This window comes from Lissotriton helveticus, chromosome 6 (assembly GCF_964261635.1).
Source record: "Lissotriton helveticus chromosome 6, aLisHel1.1, whole genome shotgun sequence".
Classification (NCBI taxonomy): Eukaryota; Metazoa; Chordata; class Amphibia; order Caudata; family Salamandridae; genus Lissotriton; species Lissotriton helveticus.
In genome coordinates, this window is record NC_136067.1 from 733,019,002 (window position 1) to 733,038,467 (window position 19,466).

General features: G+C 45.7%; 1 protein-coding gene across 3 annotated transcripts in view; it reads right to left on the reverse strand.

Annotated features, from left to right (window-relative positions):
- The window catches only part of KLHL32 (kelch like family member 32), a 945,199-nt gene that overhangs the window by 191,362 nt on the left and 734,371 nt on the right, over positions 1 to 19,466 (reverse strand). For all 3 annotated transcript variants that reach the window (XM_078646842.1, XM_078646843.1, XM_078646844.1), the window contains one exon: positions 6,960 to 7,686. In XM_078646842.1, coding sequence (XP_078502968.1) covers positions 6,960 to 7,686 — 727 coding nt within the window. The remainder of the gene's footprint in view (positions 1 to 6,959; positions 7,687 to 19,466) is intronic.

Consider the following 19,466-nt stretch of genomic DNA (forward strand, 5'->3'; position numbering starts at 1 on the left):
TTCCGGGTACCGGGTGGCATGGTCCACCAAGACCAGGATGAACCTGTTGCCTAAGGCTATCTTGGGGTCCAGGGGCCCTACAATGTCTATGCCCACCCGCTCAAAAGGGGTGCTTACCACTGGAAAGGGTTGGAGGGGTGCCTTCAACTTCATTCCAGTCTTGCCACTGGCTTGACAGGTTTGGCAAGATCTGCAAAAGGAACCAACGTGCTTCCTCATCTGGGGCCAGTGGAAGTGGGTGACAAGCCGGTTTAGGGTCTTGTCTTGCCCCAGATGTCCTACAAGAGGCACGTCATGAGCCAGACCCATTAGGAAGCTTCTGAAGCGCTCGGGTACCACCAGCACACGGGCTGCACTGGGCTCAGCAAACTTAGGCTCGCTATACAATAGGTCACCTTCCCAGTAGATAAAGTGATCTCTGGACGCTCCACCTGCTGCCTGGTCTGCAGCCTGTTGCCGCAGACCAATGAGGGAAGGGCATTCTTTCTGCGCCTGACAGAATTCCTCCCAGGAGGGACCACCTTCTTGCTGCCAATGGGTCAGCTCAGGTAGGTCTCCCAGTTCGGCCACCTGTTCCCCTGTAGGTTCCAGGGCATCCCCCTCAGGTTCTGCTCCTTCCTGGACCGTGGGGACTGCTGGGGCGGGTTTCCTTGCCCCCCTGCCTCTTCCTCTCCTGGCAGGTCTCTGGGCCACTGTTTCAGGCTCCAGTTCTGCTGAGTTACCCTTACTGGCTGCCATAGCATGCATGGTCACACAGATCCACGCAGGCAACCCCAACATCTCCAAGTGAGTTCTGTGTTCTAGATCCTTCCATGGAGAACTCTCCAGGTCGTTACCTAACAGACAGTCTACAGGCAAGGTATCACTGACAACTACTTCCAAAAGACCAGAGACTCCCCCCCCCACTCAAAGGGAACACGCGCCAACTTGCAGAGGCGCACTGAGCTGTCAGCTGCCACTACAGGGCGGAGTACATCAGGGATGATTTGCTCTTCAGACACCCACTGACACCTCACGGATGTCACACTGCCTCCTGTGTCTCTCAGAGCCTCAACCTCCCTCCCATTGATGGTCACCTTCTGCCCATACTTCTTAGTGTTAGAGGGCAGTAAGGTTTCCTGGACCATCTCTCGGTTTCCTAGAGAGACAAGGGTCATAACTGCTAGCTCCCCCCATTCACTAGAAACCAAATCCCCTCCCTAAGCTACACTGGCTAATGCTGGAGCGGGAGCACCAGTGGGTGCGGGCTTCTTCTTGGGACATTTTGGAGCAATGTGGCCCACCTCATTGCAGTGATAGCAGGTAGGCGGACCTTGGTTATCCCTTCTGTCTCTATTGTCCCGCCTGCCCTTAGAGGGCCATGGCTGTCTAGGTTTGGGGGGTTGAGATTCCTTTCCCTGGGAACTATTTTGGGACCCTTGTGAGAACTCCTTTTGGTTACCCTTGTCCCCCAACTCTTCTGCTGGAGACCCTGCCCACCTTTGGCTGTGGTATCCACAATTCCTCTGTGGACTCTGGTACTGGTCCAGCGGTCCGCCTCCTTAGCAAGCTCAATGGGGTCTATCAGCTTGCTGTCTAAAAGATGCTGGCGCAGCTCTGGAACACAAAGACTACTCAAGCGCTCCCAACTGATTAAATGCAACAACCTCTTAAAATCAGTTACTTTACTGCCCTTCATCCAACCTTCCAGTGCACGTGAGTACAAATTCACACACTCCATCCAAGTCTCAGACTCTCTCTTCTTAGAGTTTCTAAACTGCAGTCTATACTGCTCTGGAGTAAGGCCATACCTGAGACATAAGGCCTCCTTCATATTGGGGTAGGTCATGGCACCTGCCAACTCTAAGGGCTCTAGAACACTCCTTCCAGAAGCCTCAAAATGTTTCCACAGGCCCGCCCCCCAATGCTGTTCAGGCACACCATTCATTCTCAATGCAATCTCATACGAAGTGAACCAGGCATAAATATCCTCACTCCTATGGTAATTCTGCACCAGGTCCTTGGGAATATATACTTTACCCCCATGCACTGGCTGCGCGCTGCCACCATTTGAACTGGCATCCACCTCCTTGGCTTTTAGATCCAGTTCTCTCATGCTCAACTCATGAGCCAAAAGCAATTTCTTTTCCTCCAAGGCGCGGGCACTTTTGCTCTCCTCCGCCGCCTTTTCTCTCTCTTTATCCATTTCCAATAGCTTCATTTTCATTTTCATGATTTCCAAGTCATATTCTCTCACTCTCTGATTTTCTTGTAACTCTTCTGGGGTGAGGCCCCTGCTGGAATGGTTGCTGCCAGCTCCTGAGCCTACTCTACCCACTGGCAGATCTGTGACTTGAAAACCATTTCCTCCACTAACATAATTTCCCTCTTGTGCCTCCCAATGGGCCTTCAAGATTCTTTTCAGCTCATCCTTCCTGTAGCCGCTCTTTATGGGGCACTCAAACTTGTTGTAGAATTGCTGAAGCTATGTAACTTTGTAAGAATACAGATCCTCAATGCAAAACTCTAATTCTGCTTCCTTACTGGGTGCCTTCCCATTCAAAGACATGATGTTTTAGAAGAGTTACTCAAAAATAGTCAAAAATCAAAAACCAGTAGTATGTGTTGGCGTAGTGGTCTGCACTCACTAGTGATGTACACCAATCACTGTGGGTCTAGTATAAATACAAGTTCAATTTCCCACCGCTGACCAACAATGTTAGAACTGGGGGTCTCTAGTGGCAGGGGTAGGTACCACTGTCCAAATAGGGACCCTTGCTTCTAGTCAGGGTAAGGAGGAAACCCTCTGAGATAACCCCTGCTCACCCTCTAGGTAGCTTGGTACGAGCAGTCTAGGCTAACCAGAGGCAATGTGTAAAGTATTTGTACCAACACTCACAGTAACACAGTGAAAACACCACGAACTGACTCCACAACAGTTTAGAAAAATAAAGGTATTTAATCTAAACTACACAAGACCAAAACAACAAAAATCCAACATACACAGTTCAAGAATATGGTTTCAAAAGAGTTCTTAAGGTTTGCGATAAAATTCTTCAGGTTGCGATAAAATAAATCACAGATGCGTGAAAAGTTCACAGTTGCGTCACGTTTACTCACAGTACCTTTTAGTTGCGACAAAGTTCCAAAAGCAGAAACTGGTGCGGTGGAAAACAAGCGATGCGTTGCTCTTGAGACCCTGGGGAGGCGTTTGCGACAGCTCCGCTGCAGCAGCGGGCGTGTTGCGACGAATCCGGTCTGTATGGGGAGGAAGGCCACTTGTATGGATTCCGGTACGGAGGTTCCGTAGGAAGTTTGTTCTCGCAAAAGGCACGATGCGACGATCTTTGGAGTTGCAAAGATCTCCGGGGCGACGATGCGCGGACCAGCGGTGATCTTCTCTCTCGCAGCTCCTCAACGCGATGGTTTCTGCGATGACACTCGCAGCGACATGATGCGGTCTGCAAGCAAGCGGTGCGGCGATCTCACCCAGCGACGACAGGCTCTGCGACGACACTCGCAGCGATGTTAGACTTTCCCGCACCGGTCTGGAGCGTCCCACAAACGAAGGATGCTCTGGCTCTGGCAGCGGCAACAGACGCTGCGACAATCTCAACCTTCGTAGCGGCGGGAATCTTCTCGCACTGTCGGGGATGCGCCCCGCAAGCGAGCGATGCGATAACTTTTCAATTGCAAAAGACTCTCAAACTTAGTTTCAAGATTCCCAGCACAGGTACAACTTCCAGAGGCCCCACAACTGGATCAAGCACTCTAGGAAGGACAGAACTCTCTCAGCAGAGTTCAGGGAAGCTGGGGGTGAAGTCCTTTTGTTCCTCGGACTTCAGAACAGGGAGCCAGCTCTTCTCAGGCCCTTGGAGATTCCTTCAAGACAGGGGACACAGGACAACAGCAAAGTCCTTCCCCTCTCCTTGGCAGCAAAGCAACAGCAGGTCAGTCTAGCAGAGCAACAGCAGGGCAGTCTTCCTTCTTCAGTTTCAGCTTTCTCCTTGGCAGAGGTTCCTTCTTGATTCCAGAATGATCTAATTTTCTGTTGTCAGGGGTCCTGTACTTATACCCCTAAAAGTCTTTGTTCTCTTTGTGCAAGTGGGCCCTGAGCCCGATCTGAACCAGTTATGGGTGTTGCTTGAGCACTTTGTTTACCTGGCTTCTCCTTTCCTTTCAGAGTGAGAGGCAGGGTCGTCAGCTGCCCAACAGGAGGTGGAGCCAGCATTGTGGAAGGCAGGCACAGCCCTATTCAGGCCCAGGTGCTAACTCTTCACACCACTCAAGTTGCAAATGCAGTCATTCAGCCTAGGGCTGACTCAGCCAGCCTCCTGGGGAATCCCCAGCCCCTGTCACTCTCAAACCAGACAGTCAATACATAAACAGGCCAAGGCACACAGAAGGGTCAGACAAGAGAACAGCAACTTTCTAAAAGTGCTGTTCTCAAACACAGGATTTAAAAACAACCTTTCCTAAAAGATGTGTTATTAAATTCTGAGTTCAGGGATACTAGATACGTATGTCCTATCTTGTTCCTATGAGAAGAAATGCTGGTAGCCACTGTAGCCAGCATCCCCCATGTTAATCTATGGAGCAAAATAGCCTTACAATAGTGAAAAACGAAAATGGCTGCCATTCACTACCAGAGCATGTCACCTGCACCAGGACATGCTCTGCCTTTCACATACACTGCACCCTGCCCAGGGGGGCACCTTGGGCTGTCCATAGGGGTGACTAATGTGCATGAAAAGGGAAGGGTTAAGCCTGGTCAGTGGGGACACTGACCAGGAGGACAGGGCAGTTTCTAAACTGCACACAGGCACTGCAGTGGCAGGCCTGAGACACCATTTTAGAGCTACTTCTGTGGGTGGCACAATCAGTGCTGCAGGCCCACTAGTAGCATTTGTAATCACCAGCCCTGGCACACCCAGTGCACTTTACTAGGGACTTCATGGTGATACAAATATGCCAAACATGTATATCCAATCAGAATAACAATTTACATAGGGAGCACTTACATTCTGGCACTGATCAGCAGTGGCAGAGTGTCCAAAGCATCTAAACCAGCAAAAACGAAATCCAGCACAGCATCAAAAATACAGGAGGTAGAGGCAAAAAGATAGGGGGAAACCACGCCAAAGATGCCAGGTCTAACAGTCATGCTATTAAAGTACCTCTCTTTATAAAAGAAAAGCAGTGGGCTAGCATCTTATTGTGTCTGTTGGTTGATTGTTGAGCTCTGAGCCCCACCCCTCCCCCAAATCATATCTCTTGGAGAAGCCCTTTGGCTGCTTGTCCTCACTACCCCGAGAGTCAGATGCAGAGGTGGCGGGATTCTTGACCCAGCAGAACCATAGTACGATGGACTCTAGAACCTCATTGACAAGTCACCTTACCTCCACATTTGAGGCCTAGTAGGCCGTCTATGGTTTGTTGCCCCCCCCCCCTTCCCCCATCTGCACCCAAATGGTGTCTGACACCTTGACACTTAGAAATTGCTACTTCAATGTCTCCATTTGTTTCCAATCAAATGTTGGTTAGGTAGCTCAGAAACATGGGTCAATGCTGCAGCACATGTTGATTACAAACTCCCTAAATCACACCCCAACCAATCCGAAACTCAAACAAATTGGTGGACACACTTCCTTTGTGTTTGCTATGAGGCATTTGGGACAGAAATAATCTCTAGTCAAAGATTAGGATAATATTAATTTGTTCCCTTGTTCAGAAACGAAAAATGGATCACATCCCAATAAGCTCCAATCAAAGGGTGGTCACCTAGTGTTGATCTATTGCAGATAGACAAGGGGTACAGTGTAATAGGGGCTCCTCTCCATCAAGGATGGCTGGATAGAGGCTCAGGAAGGAACACTGGATCCTGAATTCAATGCTTGCACACAACCAAGTCACCAGCTTAGCTTGCTAAATTCCAGACAACAAGTTGTGGCAGTACAGGCAGACAAACTTCGGGCCTCCATGACGACCCTCAACCTGCATTTTTATTGTTCTTCCTTCAGGGCTGCACTGGGCAAACGTTTAATATATGATAAGCCCTTTCTGCTTGAGGATTGCCTCACAATCTATCACTTTCCGCTGACCCTCAGTATTAGTTCACAAAGTATGGAACAGGTATTTCACTCTGGGCAGTCACGAGATGTAGTGCATCTGAGGTAGCCTAGTCCTGATCAGGAGGGTGAAAGAAAGGCAGCATCCAGCATTCTGCCCATGCATTCCTCAATGCAAGTCCAAAAAAGACTATACTAAATTAAAAGTGTTATTAAAGTCTGGCTGTGGACTGCCAGAATATTTTCAAAGTTGTAGGAACTGGAAAGCAAGCCAGTGCCCAATTGCAAGAACTACTACTTTTGAAATTCAGAGGAACACATAAGCCATACAAAGGACATCTTACTGGGCTTGTAGCATTATTCGATAAATAGCCCCTTTAAATGATTCTTTTGGTGAGAACTTCCTATCTAATGCATATATGGCTGCAGCTAACACATATTGCAAAGTCTGTCTCCAAAAATGATTCCTTTTGTTGTGCAAAGGATGACCATTTGCTTTTCAACTCTATTAAATTTTAAGGGGTCAATTGCAAGTCGACTAGAGTGGTATACCTGGGTAGCAAACTGCTCTGGCCGATTAAAGCTGACCACGGTATTCCTGCACCTGAAATTACTGGCGTGAGAACACTGGTCCATTGGAGCATATCTAAATCTGCAACATACAGGGCAACTTTATACTGGAAACATGTCATGCAGTATAAAAAAGGATTTTGTAATTAACAATATGTTTACTATACCACAAAGAAATGTCATAGTGACAATTGAGGGAAATCTTATGCATTTCAACAACGTTTAATAGTGACCTCAACTTTCTGTAGGACACAATATGCCAAAATAGTCTCACTGTGGTAAGGCATGAAAATATTTTGGTATTTTATTTAAGTACCTCAAATTTTGTGAAACGTTTTCTACCTGATATCCAAAGCAGATCATCGGCCACACACCCAGCGTGGCATGAAAGGGATCGGTCGAAAGACTGCACAAAGACCCATTTGTTCTTCTTCGGGCAGTACCGCTCCACTGTTGGCAAGACTTGGCGTAGTTCATTTCTGCCTCCTACTGCATAGAGGTATTCATCCACTGCCCCTAAAACAAAGTGCTCCCGGCAGTTCTTCATGGGGGCAATCTCAGCCCAGGTGTTACTGCGTGGGTCATACCGGCAGGCGGTCCTCCCTGCGCAATTGCGGCCGGTGACATGCTCCACCTCGCCCCCAACTACAAACATAAAGTCGCCCATGACTGCTGCACAGTGGTGGCTTCTGCCCACGGGCATGGGTGCAAGTTCACTCCAGTTAGAAATCCCTGCTATATGAACATTTTCCTGGTCCACCGGATTAAAGTATCTGAGTTCCCGCACCTTGCAGACCTCTCGTTTCTTGCCACCTATGATGTAAAGAGTGTCACTCTGAAAGCGGGGTTTTGTTCTTATGGTCTGCCATACGGGCTGTGCATAGATACTCTGATGATACTCCAAGGCCTCGTTGATGAGCGCTGTGGCCGTCTCGCTGGCCTGGATAAGTGGGTGGCTGAGGGCCACCGAGTGTAGGGTATCCATGTCCATAAGGCCAAAGCGAACGTACTGGAGAAGCTCATCCATGTACTGATAGCGGCAGTTGTGTTCTAACCACCTTAGTGCCAACTACGGAAGAAAAAAGAAAACAGTAGCATTAGTGATCACTGCACACAACTTTTCATTTGTTTTGCTTAACATTAGGCCAATTACAATTCACCCCAGGTTTTATAAACCAGGCACGTTTCTTATCCTTATCACAAACACCTTGGGAAAAACAAACAAAAAAACTCCCTCAGAGAGACACGGATGACCGTCTTTTCTTTTTTTAGAGATCTCTTTTTGCCTCCTTCTCTTGTCTACCCCATCTGATTATTCTTACAGCATATCTAGGTACCAATTATTCCTCCAGAGAATGAAAGAAAACCTGTCATTTCTCAGCAATATTCTCAGTATTGCTTTTTCTCTTTACTTATGTATTTCTTTAAAGGTAAACTAAGCATTGTTGACATCTAAAGAAGGCATCTCGTGGAATCCATATTGTAATGCATTGTACCATCCCTGAATAGTATTCTCAATAGTATTCTCAAATAGTCTAACAAAAGGTATCAAGTCACGGAGCGTTTGAACCTTTAGAATTGACCAACCAGTTGTTTACTGTATCTTTAACCACATGGGACCTAACATTCAACCTGCCCTGTTCATTTCCCACCCCAATTTTCCAAAGTCATGTGGCATAACAAAAAATGTGTACTGCATCTAGCCAGTTGTTATTTTTCATCTTGACGATGGGTGCCAATTAAAACAACTAATATGCCTGTCAATGTACCCATTAAGGACATACCACAGGGGCAAGTATTTTTCTTATGTCCACTCCTCACCCCCATGTTCCCCAATGTAGACTGTCCCGCTCCGCCATAACCCAGCATCAATATTCTTACGGTTATCAACTTAATTGATGTACCTTACACATTTGAAATACGCTCAGTGTTGTTGACAAGTAACTAATTAGCCCGATCAATAAAATTACAATGGCGCCAGTGGCATAAAAAATATGATGAGCCCCACCCCCTTCAGGATGTGAAGTATGGCCCAACAGTCACTCATATCTCACAGATATTCATTGGCCTTTCGCTGATTGGGGGCCTTCTGAAGGATTTGGGGCCCCCACTGCACCGCAGAGGTCTGCGTTATGCCCCTGACCACTCCAGATCTTCACATTCTATTGCCCATTTTGCCTAAAGTGTCCCTATTGAGAGTTAGTGTGTGTTTTTCTCCGTTCTCAGTTCTGAGTGCAGTTGGATTCTCTGAGATACAAACTATAGTATATCAGGGAGTGTTGATGTGTGTGGTATAAGAGATCCTGTGCCTCAGGTTTCAAATGGCAGTAAAACAGGCAGTCTTAAAACATTGCATTCATTTCTTGAGATGCCGATTATGTTACCACGTACCTTTAAAAATATAAAATTAATTTACAGTTACATTCAGAGTTGAGGAACTTTCCTCAGGCATTACATATCATATTTGTTTTTTATTTTAAAATGCGAGAAATCACAATTCATTGAATGAGCTTCATAACCTATTATGTCGTCAGCCTTTTGTAACGCAGTTGGGAAAAATGGCGAGCAAAAATCTTCCCACCCACCTTCTCCACTACTCTATGCTGACCTGAGAGAGGTAAGAGAAAGCCAAGCACCACCTTCCACTGTCAACAAAGGTTTGCATAGATCCACGCAGCCAGGGGTCCAGGCAACGCTGCAAGCAGCTTCGTGACAGAGACTGTGCATGCGGCACCATCACTTTGGTCACTTTGATGGCAAGGTAATCAGAGAGAGTGGCTTCAGGTGAAGGGTGGATATAAGCTTCAGAGAGTGGGAGGACATCAAGTTATCCGAAATTGTCAGAACTACCGAAGCAGTGAAGTGGCAAGCCTGGGAATTACCCCAGAGTCCAGGGGCAAACTACAGCATCAGCTGCGGCTCCTCCGCTAAGGCAGAGGAGCGTCGCCCAACTGCTATTTGAGCAGTGCAAAAAATAAAAAACTGATAATAACAAGATGTTATTCTGATTAAATTTTTCTTGGCGGGACTGGAGCCAGGTCGGGTCGGGGCGAGGCTGAGACAGCAGAGTGAGGAGTGGTTTGCACTCCTTCAGTGTGCAAGATGGTTTGGTCGGCCCTCTTGGCCCAGCCAAACTGTCTTGCACACTTAGCATGTTCTCCACCGGACTGTGTTGCACAGCCCGGTGGAGACGCCAAGGCACTGCCTAAGCTGCCAAACAGGCCGCTCAGATCAATCACGATGCTGCTCATGGAGCGTCGTAATTGGCTGGGAGAGTCTGGGTGCTTCAGGTGCTGCCAGTGCAGATGAACAGGACGGAAGAGAGGCGGGGTGAAGGTAAGTTTATTTCTTTTTTCGTACCCATCCCCCATCCCACCACACCCGTTCCAAGGCAGAGGCCACTGTATACCATGTCTTTTTGATATCTTTTGCACAAATTTGCTATGTCGTTGACATCCAAATATTGTTTTGTCTTCCGGCTCAAAAACTTACACAACCATGTCACCTATACAACAGGGAATCAAGGAACATCTCAATGGTGGCTCCATCAACTGAACGTCACCACGGGCTTACCTTTTATGTTACTAACTGAAACAATTATCATTATAAATGCCAGAGGTCTCAACTGTAGATGTACTCTTGATATCCAGGTGGCTCAGGAAATGGTGTTAATGACAGATACATGTTTTATTGAATGGAAAAAAACTTGCATGTATTTTCAGAATTTAAAGAAAGTGGGTTATTAGCTGAGAGGGGGGTGAGCTCCACTCAAGTAATAAACACAATTGTGGTCAGAGTGAACCACAAAAGTCACTAAATTAACTTGTGCTTAACTCCCTGGTAGTTTGCCACCACACATTAGCAGGCTTATCTTAGAGGCAACGTGTAAAGTATTTCAGCAAAAAGTAATAAAGTGAAAACGTAATCATGAAAACTCTTAAACTAATTTGGAAAAAGAATGCATAATTTAATAAATAAAATGACACCAAAATCATAAAATTCCCATCAGTAGAACCAGAGTTTTTAACGTTTAAGGTAAAATAACACCCCAAAAAATGTAAAGTGCCAACTGCGGTTATCTGGTCGCGCCGGTCTTGTTTTTCTTCCACTCTGCCAGAATTCATGGTCAATATAGCTGTAGGCTATCAGGTTGAGAGGGCGAAGTTGGAGCAGCATGGGATTTCCAGAGAGCTAGTTACTGCAAATCAAAAGTCTAGGAGACTATCGACCCTGAAATGTACGTTTGTTAGCCTTTCATAAATGGTGAACTGACAAAGAAGTTCTTCATCATTTATGTATGTAAAGACTCTGTCTTAGTGCCCATTGCTTTTGTCGTTTGGGAAAACTAAAGGCCTCTTCATGCAGAGAGCGGTTAATGGCATTTTGTCCAAAAATCCTCAATGTTTAGCCAGTTTCACCTTTTCAGTCATAGGTTCTCTCTGGATTCCGTACCTAATAGGAGATGTTTCTCCAGTCCTTTTTCCCATCATATTAGTCTGAAGTACAGTATTTCTGGCATATGTTGGTTGTCCATTGAGGGGTCTTCACATACCTGGATCAGTCAAGGCCATTCTATAACTTATACAGCCTCTTCTTCGACTTTAGGCCATTCGGTGAGGTTAGGCAAGCTCTAATGCTTTACATTTCTTCATGGATCAGTGGCCCTGCCATAATAGCAAACTCACTGGCCCAGGAGCCCTTGACATGGTACTTCTTGAGAGGAGGTTAGTCCTAGCCAACACAAGTGGGGCTGCAATTGGGACTTCAGATCACTCTTTCTCACCTTTTCCACAAATATGGAGGGCACTAGACTTAGGGTTGTGATTGTGGTACTAAAGTTCCAATAAAAGATCACTGTGTGTTGGATTATTCTTGCCGGTCATGTGTGGTTTTGCTCATCTTGACCTAAATGCTCTGTTATGCCTCATTGGTAAAGACTGAGGTGTTAAAAAGCGAACTGAGAGTAATTCCTAGATTACTTACCAGCAATCAACTTCATTCCTAGTCCTCCTCTTCCTTGTCGCAGTCCTTACATCCCACCTAAATCCTTACCCCTTTCTACTGCAACTCGTATTCAGGGATGATATAGGTATATTCAGGATGCTTGTGGGTCTCCCATCGCTCTTGTAGACACCGAACAGAAGAAAGAGGGTTTGGCAGGGTTGCCCTATGGCAATCTGGCAGTGCCTTCACTGTGTAGTGCTTTTGGTTGTTTGTGGCCCTGTTCTATGGTCTGGTGGATTGGTTTTTACTATTGATTTCGCTGCTATTACCACAAACGATGTAGTCTCTCGTACCTTGCAAAACATCTATACAAGTTCAAAACTGCCTCAATATGCAGAACATGGGCCACTTTTTTAGCTATCTCATTTGCTAGAGGAGGCCAACTTTATTTTTTGCGCCCAAGCCTTTTTCCTGTCTCAGACCGACCATGAGGGGGAGACATACATCTCTAAACTTTTTGCTGGCTAAATATTTAAGAACCAACGTAAATGAGGTATACCATAAACTCCTTTAATGAGAGCCCACAACGAGAACTCACTCTTTCTCCTCAGGTTAGACGTCAACTGAAGTAAACTACCAACTGTACGGTTTAGAAAATAACATTCTATAAACGAACATACTGAATGTTTTGAGCAGCAACTTTGCCTTCCAATAGACACCGGATAACCGCGAAGGATCGTGTCGAAGAAGTGACGAACTTACCCTGATGACGATTACTCAGAGCTTTAAGTGGGCTGGGTCCTACTGGTGCTCAGTGCCAGCAGTTCTAAAAAGCAGGTGCTGAGACGGGTCCCTATTGGGCTCTCCGTTTTTATCCTCACCATCAGGGTAAAAAATAAATCTTAATTCCGCAGTAGTGCCACTCTTCACTGCCTTTGATGTAACTTCAAAATTACTTGTTATAGTTCGTTCACAGTCTCCTCATTTCAGACCGGAAGCGTTTACAATATTATATACTGCAAAGTCATAGTTGTTGCTTATTTATCTTCTGCAACTAATAACCATTGACAAAGCCAACAGTCCTGGCTTGTTGTGGGTGTAATGTTACTTGTTCTATTATATATATGGATGCAATAACACGAAAAGCCAAATACCAGGAGTGCGACACATGCTAACCACAGATTTTCAGTTTGCTCAGCCACGCCATTAATTACATCGGCCACACCCTTTTGAGAGACACCCCCAGTTTTTTCATCCCACTTCAAGCACTGCAATTAGGAGTACATTTTCAAGGCATTTGCATTCAACGTCATTACATTTCCTCTTGTTCCATTTTAGATTCTGAAATCCATTTCTAGTCGAAACCTATGGCTGGTGTCTTTTCAGTCGAGGCACTTGAGTGGCTTGGTCTGCTGTTCTAGTTTGTAATCACCAACAACCCTTTCATTCACCCTTAGCATTTGTGGCATAAGTAGGCACTCCTAACTACAAATCCATTACATGTTTCTCACTGCAAGTGTTGATTGGAAGAACTTGGGTGTTCACGTAATATACTTTTTTTTCTTTTTCTTCCACGTTATTTCACCAATACTCATTTTTTCTGTCACTCACAGCAGAACCTTTAACCGGACATAGATGTAGTCTCCAGACAAAGTGTCACTCGGTAAAAATCATAGCAAATGATGTCTTTCTTTCATCGCAAGGCTTCACAATACGTCTTTGTGTACATATGAACATATGCCAATCCTCAACACATGCCCGAGGAAAACACAGTATATTCATGGAGTATCTATGAGATGCAAGCTACATTTTCTTGCATAATTTTGTGAGACGTTTGAAAGTGGGTCTTATTTTTGCAATCCAGGTACATCATAACATACCTCGCCATTAATCGCTTTCTGGGCTGTAGGTCTTGTTTACCTTACACACTCCTTAAAACGATGACCTACACTCAAATACTAATATAGTTTTCTATCTAACCATGTATGTTTCGACCATCCCCGTGTCTCCCTTGCCTGCCTTAAGGTTACCGCATCCAAGTCCCAGCTGGGGCTTGTGCCATTGGACTAATTCATCCGCTCCAGGAATGCATGTTTGATTCTATGGTCCCAGATTTGACCTCGTGGAACCACACTACCATTCATCCTACCATTGTCAACACAGAAATTCCCACTGAGTTTAGTACCATCCCTGTTTTCTGCTAATGAACCCAAAAGACCTCGGGGTGAAAGTAAACTTTACAAATATGCCCGTTATTGTGTCATATCATGGAGAATGCATGCCACACAGCATACGACCAGACACAGACACCTACTAGGGCCTTATTTATGAAGGCCTTGCGCCACCGGTGCGTCACTTTTAACATGGGAAAAAGTGACGCATCGGTGGCGCAAGGCTTTCATAAATGAGGCCCCTAGGACGGACAATGCAATGAGACGACCTCAGACCTCCGAAGGACACACAGAGCCAAATCTCCACGCCCCCCCCTTTATCTGATATCGTAACATAGACTGCAACCACAACCAAACACATAACCATATTACACTAGTTGACCGCATCAGTTTACCCAGTTCACCACCGAGGTTAGTGGTTTTTCCCCTACATCAGTGGGTCCGATTCCGATGATAGCTTAATAGGAACACACAAGTCCAACGCCAAACGAGAGTACACCACAAAGGAACACGAAAGGAATACATAATGATTCCTGATTAAAATTGACATACTCAGCCGAGGGCTAGTATATCTACTACCACCAAATCAGAGGTCGGGCATGGGATAACACTCAGAATATTTATTATGCCATGTCTGCAATATCGGAACATGTAATAAGCGATTAATTCTGTTCGTTTTAAAGTGATCTCTCAATTGATAATAGACATATGTTAATGTAATTCACGATCAAATGATTTTTATTGATATTATGATTGATGTAATGAAATACAAAATCCCAATAAAACATTTTTAAACAAAAAAAATGGAGACTGCATGCCACACAGCATTGCATTAATGTGCTTTCATGGTATGGAAATGGTATTCAGTCTGCCCTTATCTGTCTCTTTGTCCCATTGTTTTACATGGCGTGATTAGAGACGTCCGTCCTTGTGCATTTCCGGTCCCATTTTCTTTATCCATTTTTCACCCAGTATATTCCTCTCCAGCCCTCTCAAGGTGTGGTTTAACATATATCAGAACAAAGGGGGGTAAAGGGGTAGATGAAAAGGGCAGAGGGACTCGTCTTCCTATCAATATTGTCAACAAACAAAAAGAGCCTGTCCGTCAATCATGGACTTGACATCCACATCTGGTTAGAAAACAGAATGTTGATAACCCTCACCCACCAGAGTTTCCCCCTGGTGGCATGCTTATTCATTGAGTCCTTCCCGTACCACTGCGGAACAGGGAGTGCTGCGACCTACAAGTTACTTAAAAATTACAAAATACCTGCCTAGTAGGAAAATATATACTTTATTCGTAGCTCTAGTCGGTATGGTTGAAAACTGGGGAAGGAATGGAACTCAAAGGAATTATGTTCTTGAGTTTCAAAGGGTCTACATGTTTCAAGCCCTACCCCAAGGCTTTTCATCAGGACCAAGGATATCTACTCCCTGATACCACTCCTCTAAAACACTCTTGCTGCAAACCATCTGCATACTAAAAAAAGTAAATATACATACAGCACTATTTTGGTCTAATTTCTTCCCCATTTTTTAACCATACTGACTAGAGGTACGAATAAAGTATATTTTTTCCTACTAGGCAGGTATTTTTAATTTTCCACAAACCCCCCCCCCCCTCCTAGTCTTTACATCTTTTTTCATCTATTATAGGACACCTATAAGCTCCCACGTAACTTGTAGGTCGCAGCACGCCCCGTTCCGCAGCAGAATAGGAAGGACCCAATGCCACCAAGGAGAAACCCTGGTGGGTGAGGGTTATCCAAAGAAAACATTCAGTTTTCTAACCAGATGTGGTTTAACATAGATATGAAGCTGCTTTTTCCCCGATGGCAGAAAACATTTGACATTGCATTTTTTTTGCTTTTAAAATGCATATAATAGATATAAGGCATGCAAATTGGATTATGGCAGACACGACTTCATCAATCCCAGGATTCACAGCGCATATTATCTGGGGATAATAGTACATTCTGGAGGAATGAGGCTCTGCAGTAAGGGAGCCCACATCTTGGTTGCAGCATTTTGTCACCAGAACTTGGGTCAACAGAGTGCAGCCCACACACAGCCACATAAACCCATGCAAGTTTACTGGTGGAGAGCCACCAGAAAAGAAAAGACATTGGTCTGTCCTGGGGCCTGAAGAAACTGCTCATAAAGAAGGTGCAAGCATTGGATCAGCAGAGACTCAAGGCCATAAGATCACAGTATATCCAGAGGTGGCTCCTCCACTAAGGCGGAGGAGCGTTGCTTCACTGCTCTCAGAGCAGTGGAAAAAGGAAAAATAAAGTGATAATAACAACGTTATTGTCATTTTTGTTTTAGTACGGGCAGGGGTCACATGGAGGAGTGGTTGGTGTACCATAAGTGCGCATGACAGTTTGGCTGGCCAAACTGTCGGGACCCTGTGCCCAATGGAAACAGTGCAGCCCAAACTGCCAGGCCAGGTCCTCCCTGGACTGGATACAAGCATCCTAGGACCGGTTTTGGGCTTTCAGCCCTCTTCAGCCAGGATAGCTTGACTCCAGTGGCATGGTGAGCACGGGGCTCACGTCTGAGCATACCCGTCCTACTCGGGGGGACAAATGCTAAAAGAACATTTGATGGACAGAATGCAGAACAATGTCATACAGTCACCCCAGTACAGAGATATGTGCCTAAATCCATCATTTCTTTGCTCACCATGTCATTCCAGCTTGGACCCAGCCATATGGAAATCAGTCTTGACCCTGTGCCCAATGGGAACAGTCCAGCCCAAACTGCCAGGCCAGGTCCTCCGTGCTGGTGAGTACCTTGGGGGCCTTGGGAGCCCCACCCTTCGATCCGGCCTGATGTTGGAGGAGCGTCACAGCCGCCCTGGTAGAGAGTGCAGATCTGATACATGCTTTGAACCTTGGAACAGCATCACAGGCCAGTATTTGTGACTACACGTGGACAGGGCCGGACTGGCCATAGCGGGCACCGGCAAATTCCCCAGCAGGCCGCTAGGGTGGGGGCCGGTTTTGGGCCACTGGTGTAGTATGGCCTAGGGCCTGCTTTGCGTGCATGTTATGTTAGCATGGCTTATTAGAAGCTTAAACGCCATTTTACCTTTTGCTGCTTTTGCACACGACACTGCATAGCTGTTTTTGTAAGTTAGCCTTCACGAAGGTCTACACATGAGAAAAGGTTTGTTTTCAACATCTTTAGACTTACAACGTGCCCCTAGTCTGAACAGTGAGTGCTGAAGCCGTCAAGGTTATCTAAACATGTTAGCTGGTTTTCGACATGTTCGCGTAACGTTTTCTAGACACAACATTTTGGCAGTTGTGAGCCAAGTAAGATTCTGGCACCTTTATTATTCCACACTTGCCATAATTTCACACACTTGGAAGATTTCCGTTTCCAGGGATACAGAGAGCCTATGCTGATCCAGATGTAATTTACTCTTACTGAGTGGAAAGGTAATGGGGTCCCCCGCATAAGCCTAAGAGACCTTCTATAGTTTATAATATATAGTTCCTATATAGGGAGTGTGTTAAAACTAGGAGCTATAGGACCTGTGTTCACCATAATTGTAATATGATTTTTCCTTTTGTATTTTATGGAATTGTAGCCATGCTGACCATATTATTTTTAATCATATGTCTCCTTATGTTGGCTAAGATACTGCACATGAGATCACGTCGTTAAAATAAATATGTTAACCTTACCGTGTCTCTGATTTACTCCTGTTGTGGACTGGTATGAGAGTATAACAAAAGAGTGTTCTCACTTCCCACCATTTCTGAGATGGTCCTAAGTCGCATGTTCTAGTTTGTCTAATGATTGGTTACTTTGCTATAGGACGAAGAGCTAATGTCGGTTTGAATATCTTTATTCGGTAATTTTTCACCATAAAAGAATACATATACATGAACATTTCAAAGTACCAATAAAAGATTATAAAATACAGTAAAAGCATGGACACCTCAATCGTCAATCTACTACAATAAATTCATCCTCAGCTTATGGAACCTCCGGAGTGTAATTTCAGTAGGCGGGAACGTGTCATCCATGCACTTCCCAAAAATTTAGCCACCCCACAGATCAGACTGGCAGATGAAGAATCTGTAGAAAGGACACGTAGTGCCTGGCTATGGCACCTCAGCCCTAATTCCCTGCAGACGGCTTTCAACCAGAATTTCCGCGCCCCTTTATACGCTGGGCAGGCAAAAAACAAGTGAGCCACCGATTCCTTTGGGGCCGCACAGCCAGGGCATGCACGCGAGCGGGCATCTGTATTCGACCATCTCACCGTAAAGTCATGAACCGGGAGCGTCCCATATCGCAATTTTAGGTACAGCGCTCGATCCAATGGTTTAGTTATTAGGTCGAGAAAGGGTTCTAATTTTCGCACACACTTAATTGACAAAAATTGGTCAGTAAGTGAGCCCACATTCGTAAGCCTCGTAGCGTTACTCTGTACCCAATCCCAGTATAGTTTTTTTATAGCATCTTTGGGTGGTGGTAATTGCAACTCCCATGCCTCTCTTAGACCCAAGCTGAAGGCCAATTCTTTCAGTTTATTTAGCCATCCTATTTTTTTACAAGTGTCCAGAAAAATAGTTCATCCAGCCCTTCTGCATACTTAGCGAGCTCCTCAGTTCTTCTTAGGCGGGACCAGAATAGCAACGGGCGTAGCCTCACCAAGTCCTTTACTGTTTTCCTGCCTAGATCTAATCTTAGTGGGATCATTGGGGTGGAAGCGGGAAGAGCTACCACTTTCCTAAAAAAATTGTTTTCCGCTCTCATCAAGTCCGAAACCCCTTCAAACCCCCAGAGCTCGGAGCCATAAAGTGCTGCAGGAAGAATCTGACCCTCATAGATGGTCATAGCTGGGGAGACCGGTTTACTGGTAGATTCACGGATCTCCTTCAGCGTCACCCCGGATACTCTTCGATGGTTTAATAACATTTTGGAAAGATGATCCTTCCAGGTCATACGGCTGTTAATCCGGACACCAAGATAGTCAAAAGACTCGACCAGCTCGAGGGGGGCGTTATTAAGCAAAAAGTTATTTTTAAATCTTTTAGAGGGTGCAAAAGCCATCAATTTGGTTTTCGATGTATTGATAGTTAAGCCTCGGATGGTGCAGAAGGAGCTAAACCGATTCAAGAGTTTTTGTAAGCCCACCGGGGATTTGGAAATTAATAGGGTGTCATCAGCGAAGAGAAGTGTGGGGATTCTCTCCCCCGCCAGGGATGGGGCATCCGACTCCTCCCCCTTTAGATGGTCAACCACTCCGTTTACGAATAGGGAGAAGAGGGTCGGAGCCATGACACAGCCCTGACGTACTCCTCTCCGCACTGGGATCCTATCTGTTAGTTGCCCCTGGGATCCCCATCTAACCCTCGCATAGTTCCCCTCGTGCAGCTTTACGATTAGGCTCAGAAGACCACTGGGAAAACCCATCTCTCCTAGAATTTCCCAAAGTTTTGAACGAGGGACCAGGTCGAAAGCAGTTTTGAGATCGATGAAGGCCATGTACAGACTGCCTTTCATGATGGTAACCGCCTTCCAATAGATCGCAAAAAGACGAAAGACCTGGTCCATCGTGCCTACCTTCCTTCTGAACCCCGCTTGTAAGTGGGAGAGGATACTAGCCTCCTCTATCCAGTCGCCTACTCTTGAAATGATGACCCTGCCGACCACTTTCTGGATTGTATCTAACAAACTGATGGGTCTGTAGTTCGCAGGGTCATCTCTAGCC